The sequence below is a fragment of the Pinus tabuliformis genome, chromosome 8 (assembly GCF_031772625.1).
Source record: "Pinus tabuliformis cultivar Carrire ecotype Pingquan chromosome 8, CPIR1, whole genome shotgun sequence".
In the NCBI taxonomy this organism is placed as follows: Eukaryota; Viridiplantae; Streptophyta; class Pinopsida; order Pinales; family Pinaceae; genus Pinus; species Pinus tabuliformis.
This window is the reverse complement of record NC_142294.1, coordinates 1,302,843,136-1,302,864,924: the sequence shown is the minus strand read 5'-3', so window position 1 is coordinate 1,302,864,924 and position 21,789 is coordinate 1,302,843,136. Positions and strand designations below refer to the sequence as shown.

The window sequence follows — 21,789 nt, the reverse complement described above, 5'->3', positions numbered from 1 at the left end:
CGAACCTCATTGTAGCACAGTTTAGAGGCATGTGGCCACCACATCTCTTCTCAGAGATAAGCTACCATCGCCCTAGCTGGTTTATTTCCATTTCTGTTTGTAAACATATTTCAATATTTTACATTAATGAAATGAAGTATTATTTCTGCTGCATATTTGTGTATATGGTTACCTCTATATTTTGTTGTGTTCCTATTTAAATCTAGATCAGTGGTGTCAGAGAAATCTGCTTTTTTCTTGATTTTTCTTTGCATGTCCCCAACAAGGTCAGGATATAAGGAGTTAGGGCTTGAACTGGTCGAACCTTTGCAAGGCCAACCCTGCAAACCCCGATGGTCGCCCATGGTGGATGAGAAGAAAGATGAGGGGGCAAGAGATCCTATCAAAATCTTGCTCAAAGAAGCCCTCGAGTGACAAAGGAATGCGATGATGGATAGTTTTGCGCATATCCTTCAGCGGCTACCCAGAGGCGACGCATCGGCTTCCAACAACTACTCTGGAAACACCACACCGTTTAAGGTACAAGTTAATTTTGAAATCCCCATATTTGAGGGTCTAGATGAAGATGTCGTAGACAAATGGTTGAATTTGCTAGAGGGTTAATCTTTTGTTCATGAATTTTCGAGTCAGGAAAGATTGTTTTCTCTCTTCTCAAAGCAGCCCCCCACATCAAGGACTGGTGGGAAACCTACTATGAGCAAACAAATGAAAGCATAGGCTCACTATTTTCAGCGGCACCCACTTGGGATTCATTCCGGGATGCCATCAAGGAGCAATACTACCATGTCAAAAGCTATAGGGACAAATACATCAAATGGACCACACTGCGGCAGGGACGAGACCAAGATGTGTCAGAGTTCACAAACATTTTTCATACCTTCGCACATAGTTGGGTATCAAAGATTATGAGCTGCATCTAGTACTCAAATACCATGGTTGCCTACATAGATACATCCAGAAAGAGATGGAGTTCCTGAACATCTCCTCGCTCAGCACTGTGTATCGATATGCTGTCAAAATTGAGCAAAAGTCCAAACAGAAGAAGCGAGACTTCAGATCCACAAATCTGAAGACCAAAGGACAAAGCCAAGGCAGGGTGACCCAAGACAACCCGTCGAAGCCACAAGAAAAGAACAACACCACGAAGTCAAAGAAGGACACAGGAAAGTGGTGTGAGTTCCACAAGGGTCCCACTCGTAACACAAGTGAGTGTCGGACCAAGCAGTCACTAGTGGCCGAGTTGAAGGCTTCCGAATCAGATGCATATTCTGACCCTAAGCCAAAACTTTACAAGGGGAATGGCAAAGGGAATCAGATCATTGATGCGGAGCCCAACGCCACTATTGCCACCACCAAGATCCAGAAAAAGGAGCTCGAAGATCCAGAGGAGGGGGAATGTATTTTCCACTCACATATGTGGGTGAAGGGTTCACCGCTGCAATTCATTGTCGACAGTGGCAGCCAAAAGAACCTCGTTTCAGCAGAGGTCATGAAGCGGTTGGGCCTACCGACCACACCACACCCGCAGCCGTACAATATCGGGTAGCTTCACCAGGGACGAGATCGCAAAGTTCGCCAACAGTGTTGCCTTCCCTACAGCATCAAGCCCTTCATAGACGAGGTATTGTGTGATGTTACACCTTTAGATGTTTGTGATGTACTATTAGGCCAGCCATACTTGTGGAGGCGACATGATATGTATGAGTCAAGGCCTCACACTGTCATTATTTCTTTGGGTGATTCATTATACAGGATACTAGAGGTAGCCCCACCTACCGCCACCTCTTTGATCACTTCTAAGAAAGGCAGCAAGCTCATCTCCCAGACTAGGAAATTCATCCGTCTGGTTCGCTCCCAAAGTAAGAGGAAGATCGTTGCTATATCCATGACCCCCACAAAGGGTTCCTCCACGCAGCAGCAACAACAAAGGGATACGGTCATGACAGAACATAGGAACAACTTCTCCTCACCCACAGGGGTACCACACACATTTCAGGTGGGAAACAAAGTTTGGTTACATCTGTAGAGAGAACGCCTTACCAGAACCCACCAGAAACTCAGACCACTCCGACATGGTCCTTACACCAGTACCAAGGCTACGGGAAACAATACTTTGAAGCAAAACATTCCTCCATTCCTTCGCTTGCACCAAGTGTTCAATGTGGACCGTCGTCGACCGTGCTTCCTACCATTTCTAGGCACATCAGAGATTGCAGAACAGCTCACCAGAGACCCAGCTCAGCAGAAGCTTCCTCATCTCAAGGAGGAACTCAATGCAATGGGTACCATTGCTTCCTAAGGGGGGAGGAATGATCCAGGTGGATGTTGGTGGCCATCCACCTATCCCATTTGGACCCCCACAGCTGTCTCTTTCAGTTTCTTCAATTTCCTAAATTGTAGCACAACTTACTATTTTTAGCAGTTTTTCGGGTCCTAAACCTCCGAAGCCATTTTGAGGCCCTAAAGGATGTTTTTTTGGAAATATGGGGGCAAAACAGGTCCACAAATTGATGTTTCCCTTCCCAAAGTGATAGTGCTCGGATAGATCTTTCTAACGAGCTATTGTATGCGTCAAACAAAGATCGTATGCCAAAGTTACGACCCCGGGAAATTGATGTACCAATTTACCCAAATGGGGCCCACAATTTGGCGTTTCATCTTCTAGGGTTAGGTTTTGGGATGTTAAGGGTTTTCCATTGTTTCTCAACAATAAATATGTATTTGAGCCTCATTGTAACACAGTTCAGAGGCATGTAGCCGCCACATCTCTTCTCAAAGATAAGCTACCATCGCCCTAGCTAGTTTATTTCCAATTCTGTTTGTAAGCATATTTCAGTATTTTATATTAGTGAAATGAAGTATTATTTATGTTTCATATTTGTGTATATGGTTATCTCTGTATTTTGTTATGTTCCAGTTTAAATCCAGATCAAATATTCAATTTAATCAAATGCAAAAACTATTACCTAATGATGAACTCACTTCTTTGTACCTGCATCCAACTATACTAACCAATATTCTACATGCAATTCCTTACTCAAACCACACTTATCCACCAAGTCAAGACTAACATAGATATAATTATATCAAGGGTCAATCAAAATAGAAATAACTTGATCACAAATCTTACCATCCATCTCGATGATCAATGCCTGATGGTCTGCCTATTTTTTATCCAATGATGCATAGATACGAGGAATGCTGTCACCAACATCCCCAACAGTCTGTGTATCCTGTGCACTATATATCTAAGGCCTACCACCTTTATTATGTGGACAATCTCTCCTGCGATGATCTTTGTCACAAGTCCAACACTTTATAGGCTTCCAGCTTGCACCCTTATTATGCTCCTCAGATCGATGTCCTTGTCCTCTACCTGATGCATTGAAATTCTTAGATGGTGCAACATTCTCTTTATTATCTGTACATTGAGGTCTTGCATGTTTTCTATCTCATTTTCCTTTGTTCTTCGCATTATATTTCCAATCTAACTTAGTCTCAGATCTGCACTTCAATTGTTCATAACAATGCCTTAACTTTTGAATGGTTTCCTCCAATGATTTTGGCTCATCGAACTCAATCCTATCTTTGAATGCAACCGATAATCGACTAATGAACCTCTAAATCTTGGCATTTTCCTCTATGAGGTAAGACACATACCTTAGTAACTCCAAGAACCTACTAGTGTACTCATCATTTGTCATCAATCTCCTCTTTAGCTCATAGAGTTATTTTTCCCTGTCATCAAATTATCTCTCCCACATATACTTCTTCTTGAAAAACTGCTTAAACTCACTCTAAGTCAAGTCCTCCTCATGTATACCTCTAAAATTCTTCACATCTTCCCACCAAATGTTTGTTTTACCTTTGAGATTGAATGTAGCTACTTTGGCTTTCATGTTCTCCGAATAATCATGCAACCTGAAGAAATTCTTCATACCAAGCAACCATGCCTCTGCATCCTATGGTTTCTTCATCTCTCCATCAAAAGTAGGTGGTTTTGCTTTTTTAAACTCATCTAGGAAGTATCCCTTTTCACTCCTCCTACAAGGATGATAACGATGATGATCATAGTGCCTATCTAAATCAGAACTAGAATAATACATGTGTTTATCCCTTCTACTCTCCAGAGTATCCAATAATCTGCTATCTCTAACCATGTCATCTTTATCTGACCTGTGACCACCATGCAACCTATTGCCATATGCCCCATTAGTTTGGTCCTCCTGCTCATAGTTGATCAAAAATGGTCCCTATTGCTACAAATCTGACAAACTCTAAAGTATCAATGCATTTACCTCTTCTTGTTTCTCTTGTGACTGCATGCTTATGTCTTTATCTTCCTTACAACTCCTTATTTCTTCCTTTAAGCTTCTTAGTGTATCTACCAAATTGGAAGAGTTCCCAACACCATATTGCACTTCTGATTCATAGGGAAAGTATTTGTAGTCTACCATCTTGCTAGCCATTTGATATTTATTCCTACAAGATATATCATGTCAGATAAACCAAATCACAATAACTGACGTACCTTAGTATAGCTTGGGGAGGATACCTTTTCTGCAACATCAACAAATCAGCATGATACATGTATAACATAAACATGACAACATATAGAAACATAACACACAAGTATATGACCATGCAACCATCATTCTAGCTAGGTTCCAGTCATCAATGCATGACCTTAACAACAACACATGCCACGACCTCATGCATGAAAACAACCATTACATCAATGCACACTTGACCACGTGCAAACACTAACATGCATAAGCAATGTGTAACCAACCATACACATGCATAAACACTTGTAATCAAACATAGATGAACAATACTTGTAATCAAACCTACAAGAATGATACATGTAACCCAATATACAAGAATGCAACCAAACATACAAGAATGTAACATATAACAACATGTAACCAGTTATACACTCACGACAATGCATCCTACAATAACAACATGAAGTTCCTCATGACAACATCACTACAACCATGATCAAAATTATGAAAATGCACCAAGCACATGGAATGCAAGTGTAAGAGACACACATGCAACTGACGTGCATGCATGATCAATACACAACCCACCCAGTCTGAGGGGTGAACCATGCTCTGATACGACTCTATAACACCCACCACCCACATCTATCTAAACAATCAGTCAATCGGGGTAAACATGCGACAAGAGGCCACTACGATATGATTCGACCTCTTAAGTCACATTAAGGAAGTGGAACCGATGGAAACACACCATATAGACATCCAACATCAACATTAGGACCCTTAGGAACCAACCTAACATTGCTGTCAACCAACCCCTGGGTCCCACTGACATTTTGGACTACTTGACCTTTGCATGCTCTCATGCAATGGGCATGCCAGCGTCCGTGGACCTTTGGACGCTCTCACAGGCCTGCAAGCCAGCATCTAGGGACCTTTGGATGCTCTCATAGGCCTGCAAACTAGTGTCCAGGGACTCTTTTTGTTAGTGTTGTGCCAGCGTCCCTGAGATTTGAGCCACTTTTTCAGGCCCAGAGCCTAGGTCACTGCCCATAATTGAATCACATCTTCAGACCAGTAAAATAACAAGGAAATGATAGTATAAATGCAATCACTTGAATGAGACCTTGACTGGATCCCTACTAGCCATGACAAACATTTCGTCAAACATATCACAAATATGTAATCTACAATTATAAATAATAGATCTGAGCATAGGGCTCTCATACTTAGCTAAGAATCGCTAGGAGACATTGATGCCTCAACATATTAACTTCATTTTGATCCATTAGTTTTGTTGTCACTCACTGCTTTATCAATCTTCAGTTGCCTCAAAGTGCCAAATAGCAATAAAGTTGAAGCCATTTTCTGAGCCACGGAAGCTTTCAGAGCCTAATTAGACCCTCTCCATTGCGCAGTGCTCGGGAAAAACTTTCCAATGATATATGGGAGTCTAAGAATGGACTTCTAGATCAAAAGATAGAGAAAATTGAATTACCCTTTGGAAAGCCCAGAAAACAAAGAAAAAACACCAAAGAATAACGACAAATCGCAATCAGAGGTCCAGGAGAAAAACACAATCGCAATCGGCCATCCCCGGGGTCCCAGAAACAGGCTTACGATTATCAATGGTTCATGGTACCGAATGTCGATATCACAATCCCGCAATCACGACACATCGGCACATCGACATATCGACAGATCGATGGGGTTGTGATTATGAGATGTATCGCAATCCCGCAGTCATCGACACATCAACACATTGGCATATGGGTGGATCTGTGGATAGGTAGTGTTGTGATTCTGCGATGTAGTGTAACATCGCCAGGGGAGGCTAAAAAGAGTTAACAAAGGAAATTTATGAAAAACAGGGACCGATGAGCCTTCTTCTCTCTCTCCACATGGAAATACGGATTATCTGCGATCGACAGTGGGCAGTCATGTAGTCTCGCATCTCGCAATCACGCATATTTGCAGTGCCATAATCTTGCATCCTACAGTCCCGCAGTCTTGCGATATAGACAATCGGTGATCGGTGGAGTAAATGGGTTAACCTGTAAAAGCCTTATGATCTTGCCGATTTTATATAACAATGTTAAAGCTTTGGGGAAGGCTGAAAACCATTTACAAAGGAATTTCATTGAAAAACTAGGGCTAGACAGACCATTTCTCTCTCCTCCATGTGGAGGTACAATGAATGACGTGGTTGTACGAGGGACACGTGTCACTTAGTTTAGACGTTTTCAGGGGCCATATGGAGGCATTTCCAGGTGATGTGTCACCACTCACAAGTTGACATGTGGCAATGATGACATCATCACATGGATCGACGATCGGCAATAGCTCGAACTAAAAGTTCTTTTCTTCTCGTTGATGTTCCTTCCCGGCCTACGATTGCAATATGTGGGAAATCCTCCTAGATGCCATGTTTTATTTGTTCTGTCTCATGAGGGTTTTGCTTTTGAACAAGTTGGCCTACGTTATGCAAAAAAGGGTAAAGGGCTTTTCCCCTCCTGTAGTGCGACTACGATACCTCCAATGGGCCTGACCCTGCAAGTCGGTGATCGCAAAGTTACAAAGGGAAATCGTAGGGGTAAGCACTGTAAATCACCAGTATGCAGGATTATCATTTAACAAAGGAAAAGCTCCTTAGACACAAGTCTAAAGGCCTTAATGCCTAAGGGCTAAGAACTTGGTCGAATCCCTCGGTCCTATGAGCAGAAACAAAGGAAAGGGCCTATACCAAAGGGGGACCTAAGGGGAGATCTAAATGCACCTGCTTCACGATATTTCAATGTTAAAGATCTCAATTACAACAAGGCTCCAAGAGCACGGTACAGGGTAGTGAAGGCGTATGGGTCGGTAGCTAGAACATTGAATAAGGGTATGGTGTGAGGCTGAACCAATATGGGGGGGCTCTGGACGACGTAACTATTCGACATGGGGCTCCACTCAAGTTCAAAGAATGAACTAATCAGGAAGTTGAGGCAGAATTGACAGAAACTGACTCCGCGGTAGAGGAACGCATCACAAAAGAGATGTGGCTTGTTCAGAGGTCTTCATAGGGCAGCAAAGGACCTCTTCCTCCATTCTCCTCCAGTTTTCTTATTGTTTTTATATAGTTTTATGTTTCCAAGAAGGGATCAGGTCTCGATTGTAATCTTTGGGCAACAAAGCCTTACACTGGTTGAGATAGCTAGTCTAGCAGAAAACTGGAGCTTTGACTCAGATATTTTTTAATTGTAACTCAAACTCTCCCCCTCTTGTTATAAATACAGGAAAGCAACATTATACAAAGGTTCTAGAATTTCTCACCTGCTAGGTCTGAACTCTGTGATACCAGTTTGGCTCGTAAATCTATAAGAGAATGACTTGTATTTCAGAGTGTATTACTTTACACAGGCAGATCTTTCAGACTATCAAAGAAATGGTGGTGATTCCCCCTTTTTAGTATTACAATATGTTATCCTCTTGTTTAATTCCATTATGTTCATATTCTTCTCTGCATTCATGCTATAATAGTTGCTAGAAATTATTTCATGCTTCCTTACAGATCCATGTGTGTTGATTAATTAATGCATAATGCTTCTATGAAGGGTTGAAGTTATATATTTAAACTGCTTTATATGAATCATAACACCCACCCTCTCTTCAGTCCATTATCTCCACTTGTAACTCAAACAAGTGTAGAATTTCCCATGGCTTGCAACTCCATGTGTTCAATATAGAATTCTGGATGTTTTGGGCTCTATATGATGAGTTATGCTTTCTCCTAATCCTCTCTCGTTTACTCTACAAGCTTATTAAGCTGTAAGACCCTTTGAAGTAATTGACCTCCACTATTCTCTGTGATACCCTTGGGAACTGTGTATGTGGGGAAACACCAGAAATACATAACTCATACCTTTGGAGGAATGAAGCAAGCCCCCTTATCATCTTTCATTACATGACAATTGAAGTGTTGCAAACCCCTCACATATAATCTTCCATGCACTCCTCTATTTAAGATGTCCTAGGCACCGGTTTATAATCAACCTAGAGGCTGTCTCTAGGGAGATTTCTTTGTCTCCTGTTGCACTTTTGTTGCAGGTGCAAGATTTAGCCACAACATCTTTCTGGCGCCATTGTGGGGGAACGAATTAGAAATTTTTTCCCTGGGTACGACAAAATTTTACATTTCCTTTGTTAGGTGAACAAGGGAAGTGTGGGTTGAAGATCTCTCACCTTGGCGACTCCACTGACATTTTTATGGTAAACATCCTAGCGACCCCACTATCCATATCTCTCTTTGATCATCCTGGCTTTCAAGAAGCCTCATACTCACTCTGATGCTACAGCAATTGAAAACTTTCCATAACTATGAACCTGAGATTACTCATCTAGGGAGGTTTTAGAGATGGTTATCCCTGCATTCATGGCCAACAAATTTTCCCCACTGGGTTTTGCTTCAATTGCTGCTTCTCCCAATCATGTCCCTCCATTTCATGAATGGAATACCTATTTTGCCTAGATTCATGGAAACACAGATAGAAAGTCAGACCAACACCTTAAGGATTTTCATGAATGCATGGAGCCGGAGGGTATTATTTTTTAAGATGCACAAATGAAATTGTTCATGTACTCTTTAGAAGAAGATTTTAGAGTTTGGTACATAACAATACCTCATGGTAGCATATCCTCCATAAAATGTTTTCATAAAGCATTCCATATTGCAAAATATCGTATCCACCGAATGCTTTGTTTGAAGATTGCTGCACACATTTTAATGTCGAAAATATCCCTGAGGGTAATGATCATGCTGAAGATGTTTGTGAGACTCCATTCCAAGAAGATATACACTCACATCAGGAAGCGTTGCCCAGTGGTCAAGAAAGCAAAGAAGTAAATATCACTGAGCTGCAAATAAACCCTCAGAGATCATATTCAACCGAATTTGATGATCCTCCTTCTTATGATGAGTATGACTCCAATGGGAAGTTGAGTGGTGTAGAACTACAACAATCCCAGTCATGGGAAGATGCACAGAAAGAAGAGGCTCTAGTTTACAATGCACATCCTTAAACTGAAGCACAAGTTCAAGAATATCCTCCTATTTATGATGCGTATGATTCTTAGGAGGATGAGATGGTTATGGATTATCAAATGAATCCGTTTACCATCAAGTGGGGAGAAAGATTCCAGCAACAAGTTTTTCTAAAAAAATCTAAGGTTGAGGAGATTAACAATATTTGTAGCTGCCCTGATCAAGAAGATATTGGTCAGTGGACTATCTATGAAAAAGAGACAACTGCAAATTTTTCTTGCCAGTTATATGATCCTGTAGCTGATTACATGACCACATTTTTAGGTCAGCAATAGGGGTTATTCCTGGAGTATGCATCGAGTTCTTTGTTTGAAGATTTTTCATGGTGCATGCTTATTTTAATTTTTAAATTGCAGCAATAGGGAGGCATTAGGTCGAGCACCCAAATGCTATCCTGGCTCCATTGGAGGGTTGAACTCACTTAGGTGAATTGAGCCCTGTGCATAAGTAAGAATATATAAATAAGCTCACTAGCTAAGCATTTACTTTTCAGTTGGTAGGATTTATTTTTCTGCATTTTAGATTGATGAGGAAAGTCCCATGGAGATTTTTTGGTTACAAATTTCATATATCTCTGACTCCATGCCCAATGGTGAAGGATATTGGTCTGCAAATTCTCAACGCCTTTCCAGCAAGGCACTGTCCCCAGGAGGAGCCAATATTGTCACTCACTGCTTTATCAGTCTTCAGTTGCCTCAAAGTGCCAAATAATAGTGAAGTTGAAGCCATTTTTAGAGCCATAGAAGCTATCAGAGCCTAATCGGACCCTCTCCATTGTGTAGTGCTCCAAAAAATATTTCCAACGGTATATGGGAGTCCAAGAATGGACTTCTAGATCAGAAGATAGAGCAAATTGAAGTTACCCTTTGGAAAGCCCAGAAAACAAAGAAAAGACACCAAAGGATAAGGGCAAATCACAATCGGAGGTTTATGAGCAAATTGCAATCACAATTAGCCATCAACGGGGTCTCAAGCACATGCTTACAGTTATCGACAGTTCACGGTACTAAACGCTGATATTGCAGTCCCACAATCATCGACACATCAACGCATCGGCAGATCGACGGGGTTCTAACTTAAAAGATGTTGCGATTCTTCGATGTAGTGAAATATCATCGAGAGAGGCCGAAAAGAGTTAACAAAGGAAATCTATGCAAAACAGGGACCAGCGAGCCTTCTTCTCTCTCATCCACGTGGCGGTATGACTTATCGGCGATCGGCGGTGGACAGTCCTGTAGTCTCGCATCCTGTAATATCAACAATCGATGATCGATGGAGTAAAGGGGTTATCATTGTAAAAGCCCTGCGATCCCACCGATTGGCAATATCAGTGTTAAAGCTCCAGGAAAGGCTGAAAACCATTTACAAAGAAATTTCATCGAAGAACCAGGGCCAAGCAAACCCTTTATCTCTCCTCCACGTGGTAGTACGACGGATGATGTGGCCATACGCGGGACACATGTCACTCAATTTCGGCATTTTTAAGGGTCCTATGGAGGCATTTTCGGGTGACACGTGTCACCATTCACAAGGTGACATGTGGCAGTGATGACATCACCCCACGGATCGATGATCGATGATTGCTTGAATTAAGATTTCTTTGCCCCCCGCCGATGTTCCTTCCCGGCCTGTGACTGCGATATGTGGGAAATCCTCCCAGATGCGATGTTTTATTTGTTCTGTCTCATGAGGATTTCATGTCCAGACAAGTCGGTTTGAGTTATGAAAAAAGGGTAAAGGGCCTTTCCCCTCTTGTAGTGTGATTGCGATACCTCCGGTGGGCCTGACCCCGCAAGTTAGCGATCACAAAGTTACGAAGGGAAATATTAGGGGTAAGCACGATAAATCGCTGGTGTGCAGGATTATCATTTAACAAAGGAAAAGCTCCTTGGACACAAGTCTAAAGGCCTTAGTGCCTAAGGGCTAAGCACTTGGTCGCAACCCTCAGTCCTATGAGCAGAAACAGAGGAAATGGCCTATATCAAAGGGGGGCCTAAGGGGAGATCTAAATGCACCGGCTTCATGATATTTCAATGTTAAAGACCCTGATTATAGCAAGGCTCCAAGAGCACGATACAGGGTAGTGAAGGCATATGGGTCAGCAGCTGGAGCATTGAATAAGAGTATGGTGCAGCGGTGAACCAATATGGGGGTCTCAGGATGACTTAATTATTCGACATGGGGCTCCAGTCAACTTCAAAGAATGAACTAATTAGGCAGTGAAGGCAGAATTGACAAAAACTGGCTCCGCGGTAGAGGAATGCATCACAACGGAGACGTGGCTTGGTCAAAGGTCTTCATAGGGAAGCAAAGGACCTCTTCCTCCATTCTCCTCTTGTTTTCTTATTGTTTTTCTATAGTTTTCTGTTTCCAAGAAGGGATTAGGTCCTGATTGTAATCTTTGGGCAACAAAGCCTTACACTAGCCGAGATAGCTAGAGCTCTGGTTCAGATATTTTGTAATTGTAACTCAAACTCTCCCCGTCTTCTTATAAATAGGGGAAAGCAACATTATACAGAGGTTCCAGAATTTCTCACCCGTTGGGCCTAAACTCTGTGATACCAATTTGGTTCATAAATCTGTAAGAGAATGACTTGTATTTTAGATTGTATTACTTTACACAGGAAAATATTTCAGACTATCAAAGAAATGGTGGTGATTCCCCTTTTTTAGTATTACAGTATGTCATCCTCCTGTTTAATTCCATTATGTTCATATTTTTCTGTGCATTCATGCTATAATAGTTGCTAGAAATTATTTCATGCTTCCTTACAGATCCATGTGCGTTGATTTCTTAATGCATAATGCCTGTATGAAGGGCGGAAGTTATATCTTTAAATTGCTTTATATGAATCATAGCACCCATCTTCTCTTTAGTCCATTATCTCTGCTTGTAACTCAAACAAGTGTAGAATTTCCCATGGCTTGCAGCTCTATGTGTTCAATATAGAATTCCGGATGTTTTGGGCTCTATATGATGAGTTATGATTTCTCCTAGTCCTCGCTCATTTACTCTACAAGTTTATTAAGCTGTAAGACCCTTTGAAGTAATCAACCTCTGCTATTCTCTGTGATACTCCTGGGAACTGTGTATATGAGGAAATGCTAGAAATACATAACTCATACCTTTGGAGGAATGAACCAACTCCCCTTATTATCTTGCATTACGTGACAATTAGAGTGCTATAAACCCCTCACATATAATCTTTCATGCACTCCTCTATTTAAGATGTCCTAGGCATTGGTCTACAATCAACCCAGAGGCTGCCTCTAGGGAGATTTCTTTGTCTCCTACTCCAATTGCGAGATTTAGCCACAACAAGGTCACAAGTACATTGATCATTCATTTACAAGTAAAAACATGGCGAGAGCCATACATAGCTACTATCATAAAACACATATCTAACCAACATAATAGTAGCAAAAATACCAATGAAATAACAACCATATAAACCACATATAATCCAGTATAATACTCATATAAATACAAGGAGAAACAACCTCATATTAATGATGCAAAATCTAAACCCGTGATGGGACTTCTACGTTCCACCCGACGGTAGAATGGCTGAAATGAATCTCTCTTCAACCATTCACCCCTGCACCATATTCCAAGTATGATTGTGGGATCTCATAGAACACATCAATCCAAAACCATTTAGGGCTTACAGAGGCCATCCACCTCAACCCATCAAACAATTATTCCACCTCACAGTCGAACATCACAAAGCCATCATCGGATTGGTCTCTATCCTAGTCTTCCAAGGATTCCAGAGCATTTGTTCCAACCAAGGCTTCCAAGACTAGTAACTCAACCCACAACTATCGTCGGGCTTCCAAAGTGTTTGTCCACAAGGCTTCCAGGAACTAATAACTCAACCCAAGCTAAGGAACATGAGAACCAACCAAAACAAAACAAACAAATGAACCCACAATCTCCATGGTTATCCTGAAAATGGCAAGGCTAGACAATGCATTGCCAATCCAGGCAATCCTCCATGCTATTGACAGATCATGGTCAATAATCCACATGCATATGCAATACATGCCAAAACTATTGAGGAAAACATACATGCAACTCAGTACCTGCAAGCAAATATTGTTGTAGCTGCTGATCCCAATGTCCTCTTGCGTTTTCCTGCTATTCCTTTGTTTTCTTGCTCCAAAAATCCAAGTATGGCACACCCTCCAAGAGTGCTCCAAGAAAACTTTGAGTCTCCAAGAATATAAGAGAGAGAGAATAATGAGAGATCTCCAAAACTGAACTGACAAAAGGTTACCAACTGATCCTTAGAAGCTCTTTTATGAATGAAGTCTCTATTTTCTTCATTTCCATTATTTTCTTTCATTTTTCTTCTCATATGCAGCTTGTGACCTTTCACCTTCTTTTTTTCATAATTTCCACTATTTTAATAAATAAATGTGCCAAAAATGTCATTTTGTCTTTCTAAAGCCTTAGCCATTGCCTTTACCAATTTCCTTAGCCATTAATCAATCACAACTGATCCCCAACACTAAGATTTTGATCAACATTCAGCTTGGAATAAGTGTCCCATCAACTGTGGTTATTATTTTTCCTTTATTAACTTTTATTACATGGAATTTTCACCAGGGTTGTTACATCGAAACAACGGGAGGTTCTACAACAAGCTCTGCTTAGTTGATAGAGTTTTGAGGCACCCCCCCCAACTGAATGATCCACATTTAAAAGACGTCCCCGACAAGAAACCCTCAAAATGGCCAAAGTTGTTTAACTGTTGTGGAAAGATGGAAGTGGAGGAGCCACTACTCAAGCCAGGAAAAAGAAAACACCTACCATTAAAACCCCTAGTAAAAGGTCTAGACTGGTAAAAAATCCTTGCATTTGAGAAACTAGGGAAAGGATAAGAAAAAACCATTATTGATGTATGTAGGGAAAACTCCACCGATGTAAGAAAGAAGCCTGCACTAGTGGACACTGACGTGAGAAACAAACAAGTGGCAGCGGACTGGATACCCCTCGAAACCACACGGCTAGGGTTTCATGATAACCCATCAACTAGATTCGAACCCACATCCACAAAACTGACAGAGAGTGAGAGGAGACACCCATTTGTAGCCATTGCACAATTTGTGACAAAAATGGAGCCCCTGTTGCGACTCACCAAATCATAGTCCCTATATCCACATAAGCCATGAGGACCACACCAATCGTGCCAAGTTAGCAAAAAACAACATATCTAGACCTAGAAACCCCAAATATACCCAAATCTTAGTGAAAAACCTAGGTAAATAGTTCCACCGAGAAAATCGCACAATGGGGCACGTGATGCAACCAAGCAAAAAGGGCTTTGTCTTCCGACCCCACAAATTCACCTGGACGACAATTTTCTTATTGGAATCTAGTAATTTTTTTTCTTTAAAAAAATCATAATGCTAGAGCGTTTGAATTATTTTTTGATGGTGGAAATAGATTCAACACCATCAAAAACATATAAAGTGGCCAAAATTCTGAAATTTGACAGCTATAACATATTTTTCTAAAAATTTCTACTATATTTTATCATAACCTTGCGAGATTTTTTTTTTATTTTCCAAATTAATTTGTAAGTTTTTTAGAGTATACTAACAAAACAAAAAAAAATTAGTTGTAAACTAAAAAACAAGGATTGCATCTTCTCAAAACTCTGACCATCGATTAGAGTAAACTTCCACCCGCTAGGCCAATGGAAATGGCCGTTCCAAACGCCTCCATCGTTCAGCCTCCCCCCACTTCAAATAATCCCGTTATTAAGGTCATGATAATAAATGGATTGCAAAATGATTGTGACCGCTTACTCGATCTTTCCCTCCTTTTCATACATATAGCTTCTCACCGCTATGCTTCTCTTTTCGCGATTTGTTGTGAAGTCAATTTGGAGGAATACCTATTCTCAAATCTTCTGCAATGGTCCTATTCGCCCAGTACATGGCTTCATCTTTGGGATCTCAGCATCATCCCCTGGCAGCGACTGTTGCAGTACTATCTTCACCATTTCCTCGGATTATTTTGTTAAAATCATCACGACTTTTCACGATTATTGCCGACAAACAGAAGTCCACAAGCCACCCAGAAGCAGAGAACACATGCCCCCTTTCAGAATTCTTACTACACGAATGTGGGTTCTGTCAGTCTGAGCTCTCAGCTATCTTTAAAACAAGGCCGTGCTTGGTTGCGACGAGATCAGATCATACAGCCCAACAAGCGGTACAGTTACTGAGAGATTCAGGATTCACAGAAGACCAGGTAAGGAAGACTATTACCAAAAACCCAGGTATTCTTTGTCTCAACGCTGATCGACAGTTGAAACCCAAGATTGAGTTCATGAAAGCATTGGGCCTTTCTGCACAAGAGTTGGGAAATGTCATATCCACTGGATCCAGATTGCTTAACGGCAGTCTCGAGAAAACTCTGCGTCCCAACATCCAGTATTTTCAAAACATGTTCGAATCAGAGGTTGATGTCTCACATGTTCTTAAATCGGCACCATTTATTCTACTTAAACGTAACGGGCCTGAATTTTGGGAAAAGAAATTGAAGCATTTCACAAGTTTTGGGCTCCTCGAAGATGACATCAAGGAGCTCGTTAGGCGGCACCCACTTATATTAAATGTTTCCATGGATAAGCTGCAGAAGCACATGGACTTTTTTATGCATACTGCAGGGCTTCCTGCAAAGTTTATTTTTTCATATCCTCAAGCGTCTCGTTTCAGCTTGGAGCGTAGGATCAAGCCTCGCCACAAGGTGTTGAGTGCTCTCAGTGCAATGCAACCTTCCAAGCGCCCTCCTAGTCTCCTAAGTGCGCTTTGTTTAAGTGAGCGGAAGTTCCTCGAAAAATATGTCCAGTGCAGTCCTCATGCCAAAAAGCTACTTGAAAGGTACAGTGGCTCCCTTCTAAAAGACTAGATATTCAGGTTTCTGTTTTGGTCAGGGTTAGATTGTATTGCGTTGATCTTATTGATTGAAAGATGTTTGAGAACATTCACCAAGGGATCATCAGTCTGTAATGATCCAATGCCAGGATCCCTCTAGCCCACATGAGTAATGAGTGGGAATTAGAAGATAATCACGACAGTCAGTTCCGGTTCGGGATCTTGTTTTGGCCAGTTTATTGTCACACCACAATCACAAACAACATGCACTATTGAAGGATACTCAGTTGTATTATCAGGTAACACGTTTTTGAAAGATGAAAGAAACTCGCATCACTAGATAATTTGTTTTTTGCTAGTAGTTTTGCAACGATCATGCATTGCTCCCTCGCTTCAAAATGTGATGGGATAGATGTGAAATTCTGACTGTTTGAATCATGGCTAACTCGTAAAAGGAAATATTCAAATCCCAAATGTAGGAACCTTAAATTTGAATGTGTTTCTACAGTAGTATGATCTGATTGTTTCCAGATCTGCTATATCTATGAGACTTAGCTGGAATTAACACATTTCAAATCCAAACTAAACATTGGACACTAGTTTGCACACTCTCTCTGTGCTTTGTTAATGGTCTCTGTTTCTTTGCTGTGGAAAAAGTTTGTGGTAATGACTTTTATTACTGCTAGTGGTATCAAAGACCATTCGTAGTGGTAATTGAATGCGATCCTTTTCAATAATGCCTCATGTAAAGTAGAACCCTAGTCACTACTCTAAAACACAACTTCTGATGCATGATTGACTAGGCAAAAAATCATTAGCACATTCCCTCGTCTCAATGTGGTTGGACACTCACTTATCCTTGGTCCTATAAACATTCATAGGAAGTTTGTCAACTTTTTGTTGCACGGTGCCTTCCAAATAGCCACTTCTTTTGGATGGAACCTTACCTTTAGGGAAAGAGGCGGAGTCGACTCCCTACACAGAGGGGGGATAGGAAGCATTGATATTTTTGGTTTTATTTTGTAAATGCTTTCTTGTGTTTTCTTCATATAATTTTGAGTTTTCAGTGCAACATCTACAGTAAGGTGTGCAGCTTTCCCCCTTGGCAAGAAGCATTATAGAAGCCAAATGGATCAGAATCAGCAACATCGAATTTGAAAAACTTGGTAAGGAGGCAGCAATCATTCTTATAGCTTGTTCAAATTTGCTACTTTTGTCCCCTCATCACTTGGTTGATCTTTAGGGCCGTTTTTCTAAAATGGTATGTTAATAAATTTAAGATTTCACCTCTCCAACACTGATCATGCAATCTTTGCTGCCAAGGCTTTCTTTAAGATTTTTTGAATTGGTCTACCTAAGAAAGTGAAGCAAAAGTTAGTTTTCACTATAAAAAAGCTCACAGGCTTTAGAGTAGGGATATCTTGGGTGAATGCTTGTCCGGGAATCTGTGAGAGACCTCCTGGGCCTGAGCTTTGTGACCATAGGTTCTTGGGATAGTGTTCCTGTCTTATGTACAGTTAAAAGTCTATTTTATCAATAATGTTTGTTGAAGATTTCTGCAATCTTGTTCACTGCCACGCTTTCCAGTTTCTATAATTGCTGTTGCAATGCTTGTTATGATAATTTTAAGTTAACATAAAACCAGAGCAGTGCTCTAAATTATTATTTTGCACAGTAAAAACTACTGCTGTTATAGCTCTATCTACGGCTGTTATAGGTAAATCTGTTGTTATTATCATAATGTTGTGTTGTTATTTGAGAAGAAAATTTTCTGTACTAGAGATCAATATGTTGTTACAGAGATATCAGTTTTCTGTTGATAGACATGGTTTGGGCTTGGCTTTTACAGTCATAGTAATAGGCATGGCAGTGCAGTCCTTGAGTCCATAACAGTTGGGCTCATAATGCATGATAACTCGTCCATACCATAACTATGAAGTGGACTTCATGTGAACATCAAGCACAGATATCTCCTTTGATGATAGACATGCCAGACATGATGGTGGCATGCAACAACTCGGATGACTAAACTAGGGACAGATTTCATGTGTTGTACCACCTCAACTGCCCAATACAAGTAGGCATGGACCATAGTATGGGATTGTAAATATTAGCATTGCATCAGTGTTAACATTGACAAATGACTTAACACTAAACTTAGACAAGTGTTAACCAACGCAAGTGTCCTTGACTCTCCGTCACTCCGACTCATTAATGCACGCTACGCTCTCCAGCGGCACTCAAACTGCATCTCCCCGCGCGATTCAAACTCCATTATGGTAGTTTTGCATTCAGTGGAGAAAGCCAAAACTGCAGGTCTGGTAAGGTATGCGTCAAAATCACGATTGTCTCTACTGTATTTTGTGCCCTGTAACACACACACAAAAAATGATCCAAGCATCCAAGGAAGCTGAGAACATTCAACAACATTAACTTACTTCCATTTCGGAACCTTATTCAATTACCAACCAGTATACTTTTGGCTCTCGCATGGCATGGGCGCTCTGAATATATACTTATTCGCAGAATCTACGCCTTAAACAACAATGAATAAGATCCCAACATGCTTGCACTCAAACAAACTTCATTACAGCCATATGCATGAACAGCAGGCAAATGTGCAATAATGCCTGAACAGCCATCATAAACACCATTCCCATAATCACATGCACAATGAGGATACAGGGGATGCATAGAGACAAGGGATGTAAATACTGACATGAGATTCGTCCCTATGTTGATTCATCTGGGTCTTTTGAGGCTTCCATCACGATTGTCCTGTATTGATTTTGCAAAACACTTGGTGCACAGGCTTCAGTCCGGTCATTTCTTGGGTGATGGGTTTGCACATCTATTCATTGAGTATTCTGGATTAATTTCCCCAGATGTTTTCCTGGCACCCATTACGTTTGTTGAATGGTAACTCTGTTCAACACTTGGTGTGCAGTCTGCAAGCTGGTGCCAAAAGGGCCCACAATATATGGCGTTACGCCATGCAACACTTGCACACTTATGGCAACATTAATGGCAACATGTCTACAGTCCTACACTCCATGAAATTTAACTCTCTGCTCCCCATACTTGTCAGGAACTTGTGCAACTAAGCCAACTATGATCTGCAGGTTGATTTATCTAGTTTTTCTTTGATTAACAAACTCAAAATGTAAGAATTTGCACAAATGCTTACTGATCTTTTGTATTTTAGCGAGGTAAGAATTTGCACAAATGCTTACTGATCTTTTGTATTTTAGCGAGGTTTAGCCATGGTAATGTTTAGTTTAGCTGATAGAATTTTGGTTCCAGCAAGATATTTGAAGGGAAGGGATGCCGATATTGGAGAGAATGCTGCAAACTTTTCTAGAGAATCTACAGTCCATAAATATATGAGAAATGGACTTTTTGTTTTCCTTGCAGAGGATGCACCATGGCAGGCATTGTATTCCTTTTTTCCGGGGTCTTCTCATGTTAATTTTTTTGTGGACCAGTGCCCAGAAGAAAAAACCCACTTTCACACTGATTCATGAAGCGAAATTCCCCTCCCCCAATTGCATCCATATGATCAAAAGTTCTGAGGTAAGCATTTCATGTCGTCCTTTGACTAAGTATCTTAATCACATCTTCTTCATGTAATGAGATCTTGGACGCCAAAGCTGGTAGTGTTTTGCCTATGTTGCAGGGGTGATAGGTGGAGTCGCATGTGAACCACCATTTTAGCTGTTTGCTGTAATTGTGGGTTGTGATTACGTGGCAGCTCATTAGTATGTCCTTAATGACAATGATCTATTTGCAATGTTGCACATAGAATAATGGAATCTATAAATAATCTATCTAGGGATGCATCTGTGATACTGGTAATCCTAAGTCGTCTTGTTATTGTGAGTTTGTCTTGTGGGAAGGCAGTCTTTAACAGTGATGTCATCATGTAATGGACAATTCTTGTATCTATTGATAATTGGATTTATTTTGTGAGGCTCCCATAGTAGTAGACTTACGTAGCATTTCTAGAAAGCTCTGTCATGCAGCCAGCAGTCAGATTTACCACAAAGTCACACAGCAAACAGTTTGGGTACACAGCATCATGGGATACCTTCAAGAATCCTTGCCTCTGCCCGGCCACAGAAAGGAAAAATACGTGCACGGTGAAGCATGGCCTGTTGATGTGAGAGGAGAGGCCAGTCACCCCAGAGAGAACAGAGAGGGGTACACAGCATCATGGGATACCTTCAAGAATCCTTGCCTCTGCCCGGCCACAGAAAGGAAAAATACGTGCATGGTGAAGCATGGCCTGTTCATGTGAGAGGAGAGGCCAGCCACCCCAGAGAGAACAGAGATCGACAAGGCTGCGATAAAGGCCCAGCCCCAGGGGGTCGGGCTCATCATGAGGAGAATTATGATAGCGATTGAAGTGCAAGGCCCTATTATCAGGGCCAGGCTTTAGCCACTGGAGAAAGGTCATAATGCTGGAGCCAGAGTTTCTTCCATGGGCTGATGCCATTGAAGAAAACATAGACGATCATGATGACTGAGAATTCAAAGCCAGAAGACATTACAAGACCTGCAGCCTGTCCGTTTGTGTTTTGACTTTCTCCACTGAATGCAAAACATTTTTTGTTTTTCTAAAAAAGTAGAAACATAAAAACATTTAATTTTAGAATGTGAGGCTTTCAAAGACAATAGGGAAAGCTATGCAGATATATTGGCATCTAGTTTTTGGAATAACAAGGAAAGTAGAAACATAAAAACATTTAATTTTAGAGGCTTTCAAAGACAATAGGGAAAGCTATGCAGATATATTGGCATCTAGGTTTTGGGATAACAGGGAAAGTTATGCAGATATATTGGCAGGTGATTCTTGGGATAATCTATTTACCCAAAGGTTTATGGAGTAACAGAGAGCATTTATTATAAAAAAACTAAGCATTTATTATAAAAAAGCTGAAAAAAACAGAATACATTAAGCAAATGAAAAAAATCTGTTCTATAACCTAAAGATAACCTCTTCAACCTTAAAATAATTTCTTTCTTTCTTGCAACACCACCAGAATAAAATTTGAATCGTGCGGAGAGTGTAGCTGCTGGAGAACTTAAAAAACTGTAGTTGGTAAAGTAAAAAAACTGGTAGTGGGTAAAGTCAAAACGTAGCATGAGTACACCAAGCCTTTTCCACACTATTTAATATTACCATGTGTTAGGTTGTCACATCGTACTCAGCGTTTAGATGACGAGTGAGGACCAACATGGAAGAATACGCCTGCAACGTTAGTATTACTCTAAGAATACACCTGCAACGGTACTTACTAGTGAGGA

General features: G+C 40.9%; 1 protein-coding gene across 2 annotated transcripts; it reads left to right on the top strand.

The window, feature by feature from the left end:
• The first annotated feature begins 15,430 nt into the window (after positions 1–15,430).
• LOC149240237 (uncharacterized) lies at positions 15,431–21,078 on the top strand. 2 transcript variants are annotated; one of them, XM_089373659.1, is made up of 3 exons: positions 15,433–16,488; positions 19,968–20,055; positions 20,159–21,076. In XM_089373659.1, the coding sequence occupies exons 1-3, from the start codon at positions 15,518–15,520 to the stop codon at positions 20,162–20,164; spliced, it is 1,065 nt and encodes a 354-aa protein (XP_089229785.1). In that variant the 5' UTR covers positions 15,433–15,517; the 3' UTR covers positions 20,165–21,076. The 2 variants fall into 2 exon arrangements, with proteins under 2 accessions (XP_089229784.1, XP_089229785.1); XM_089373658.1 differs by having other exon boundaries at positions 15,431–16,488; positions 19,968–21,078.
• The last annotated feature ends 711 nt before the right edge of the window (positions 21,079–21,789 follow it).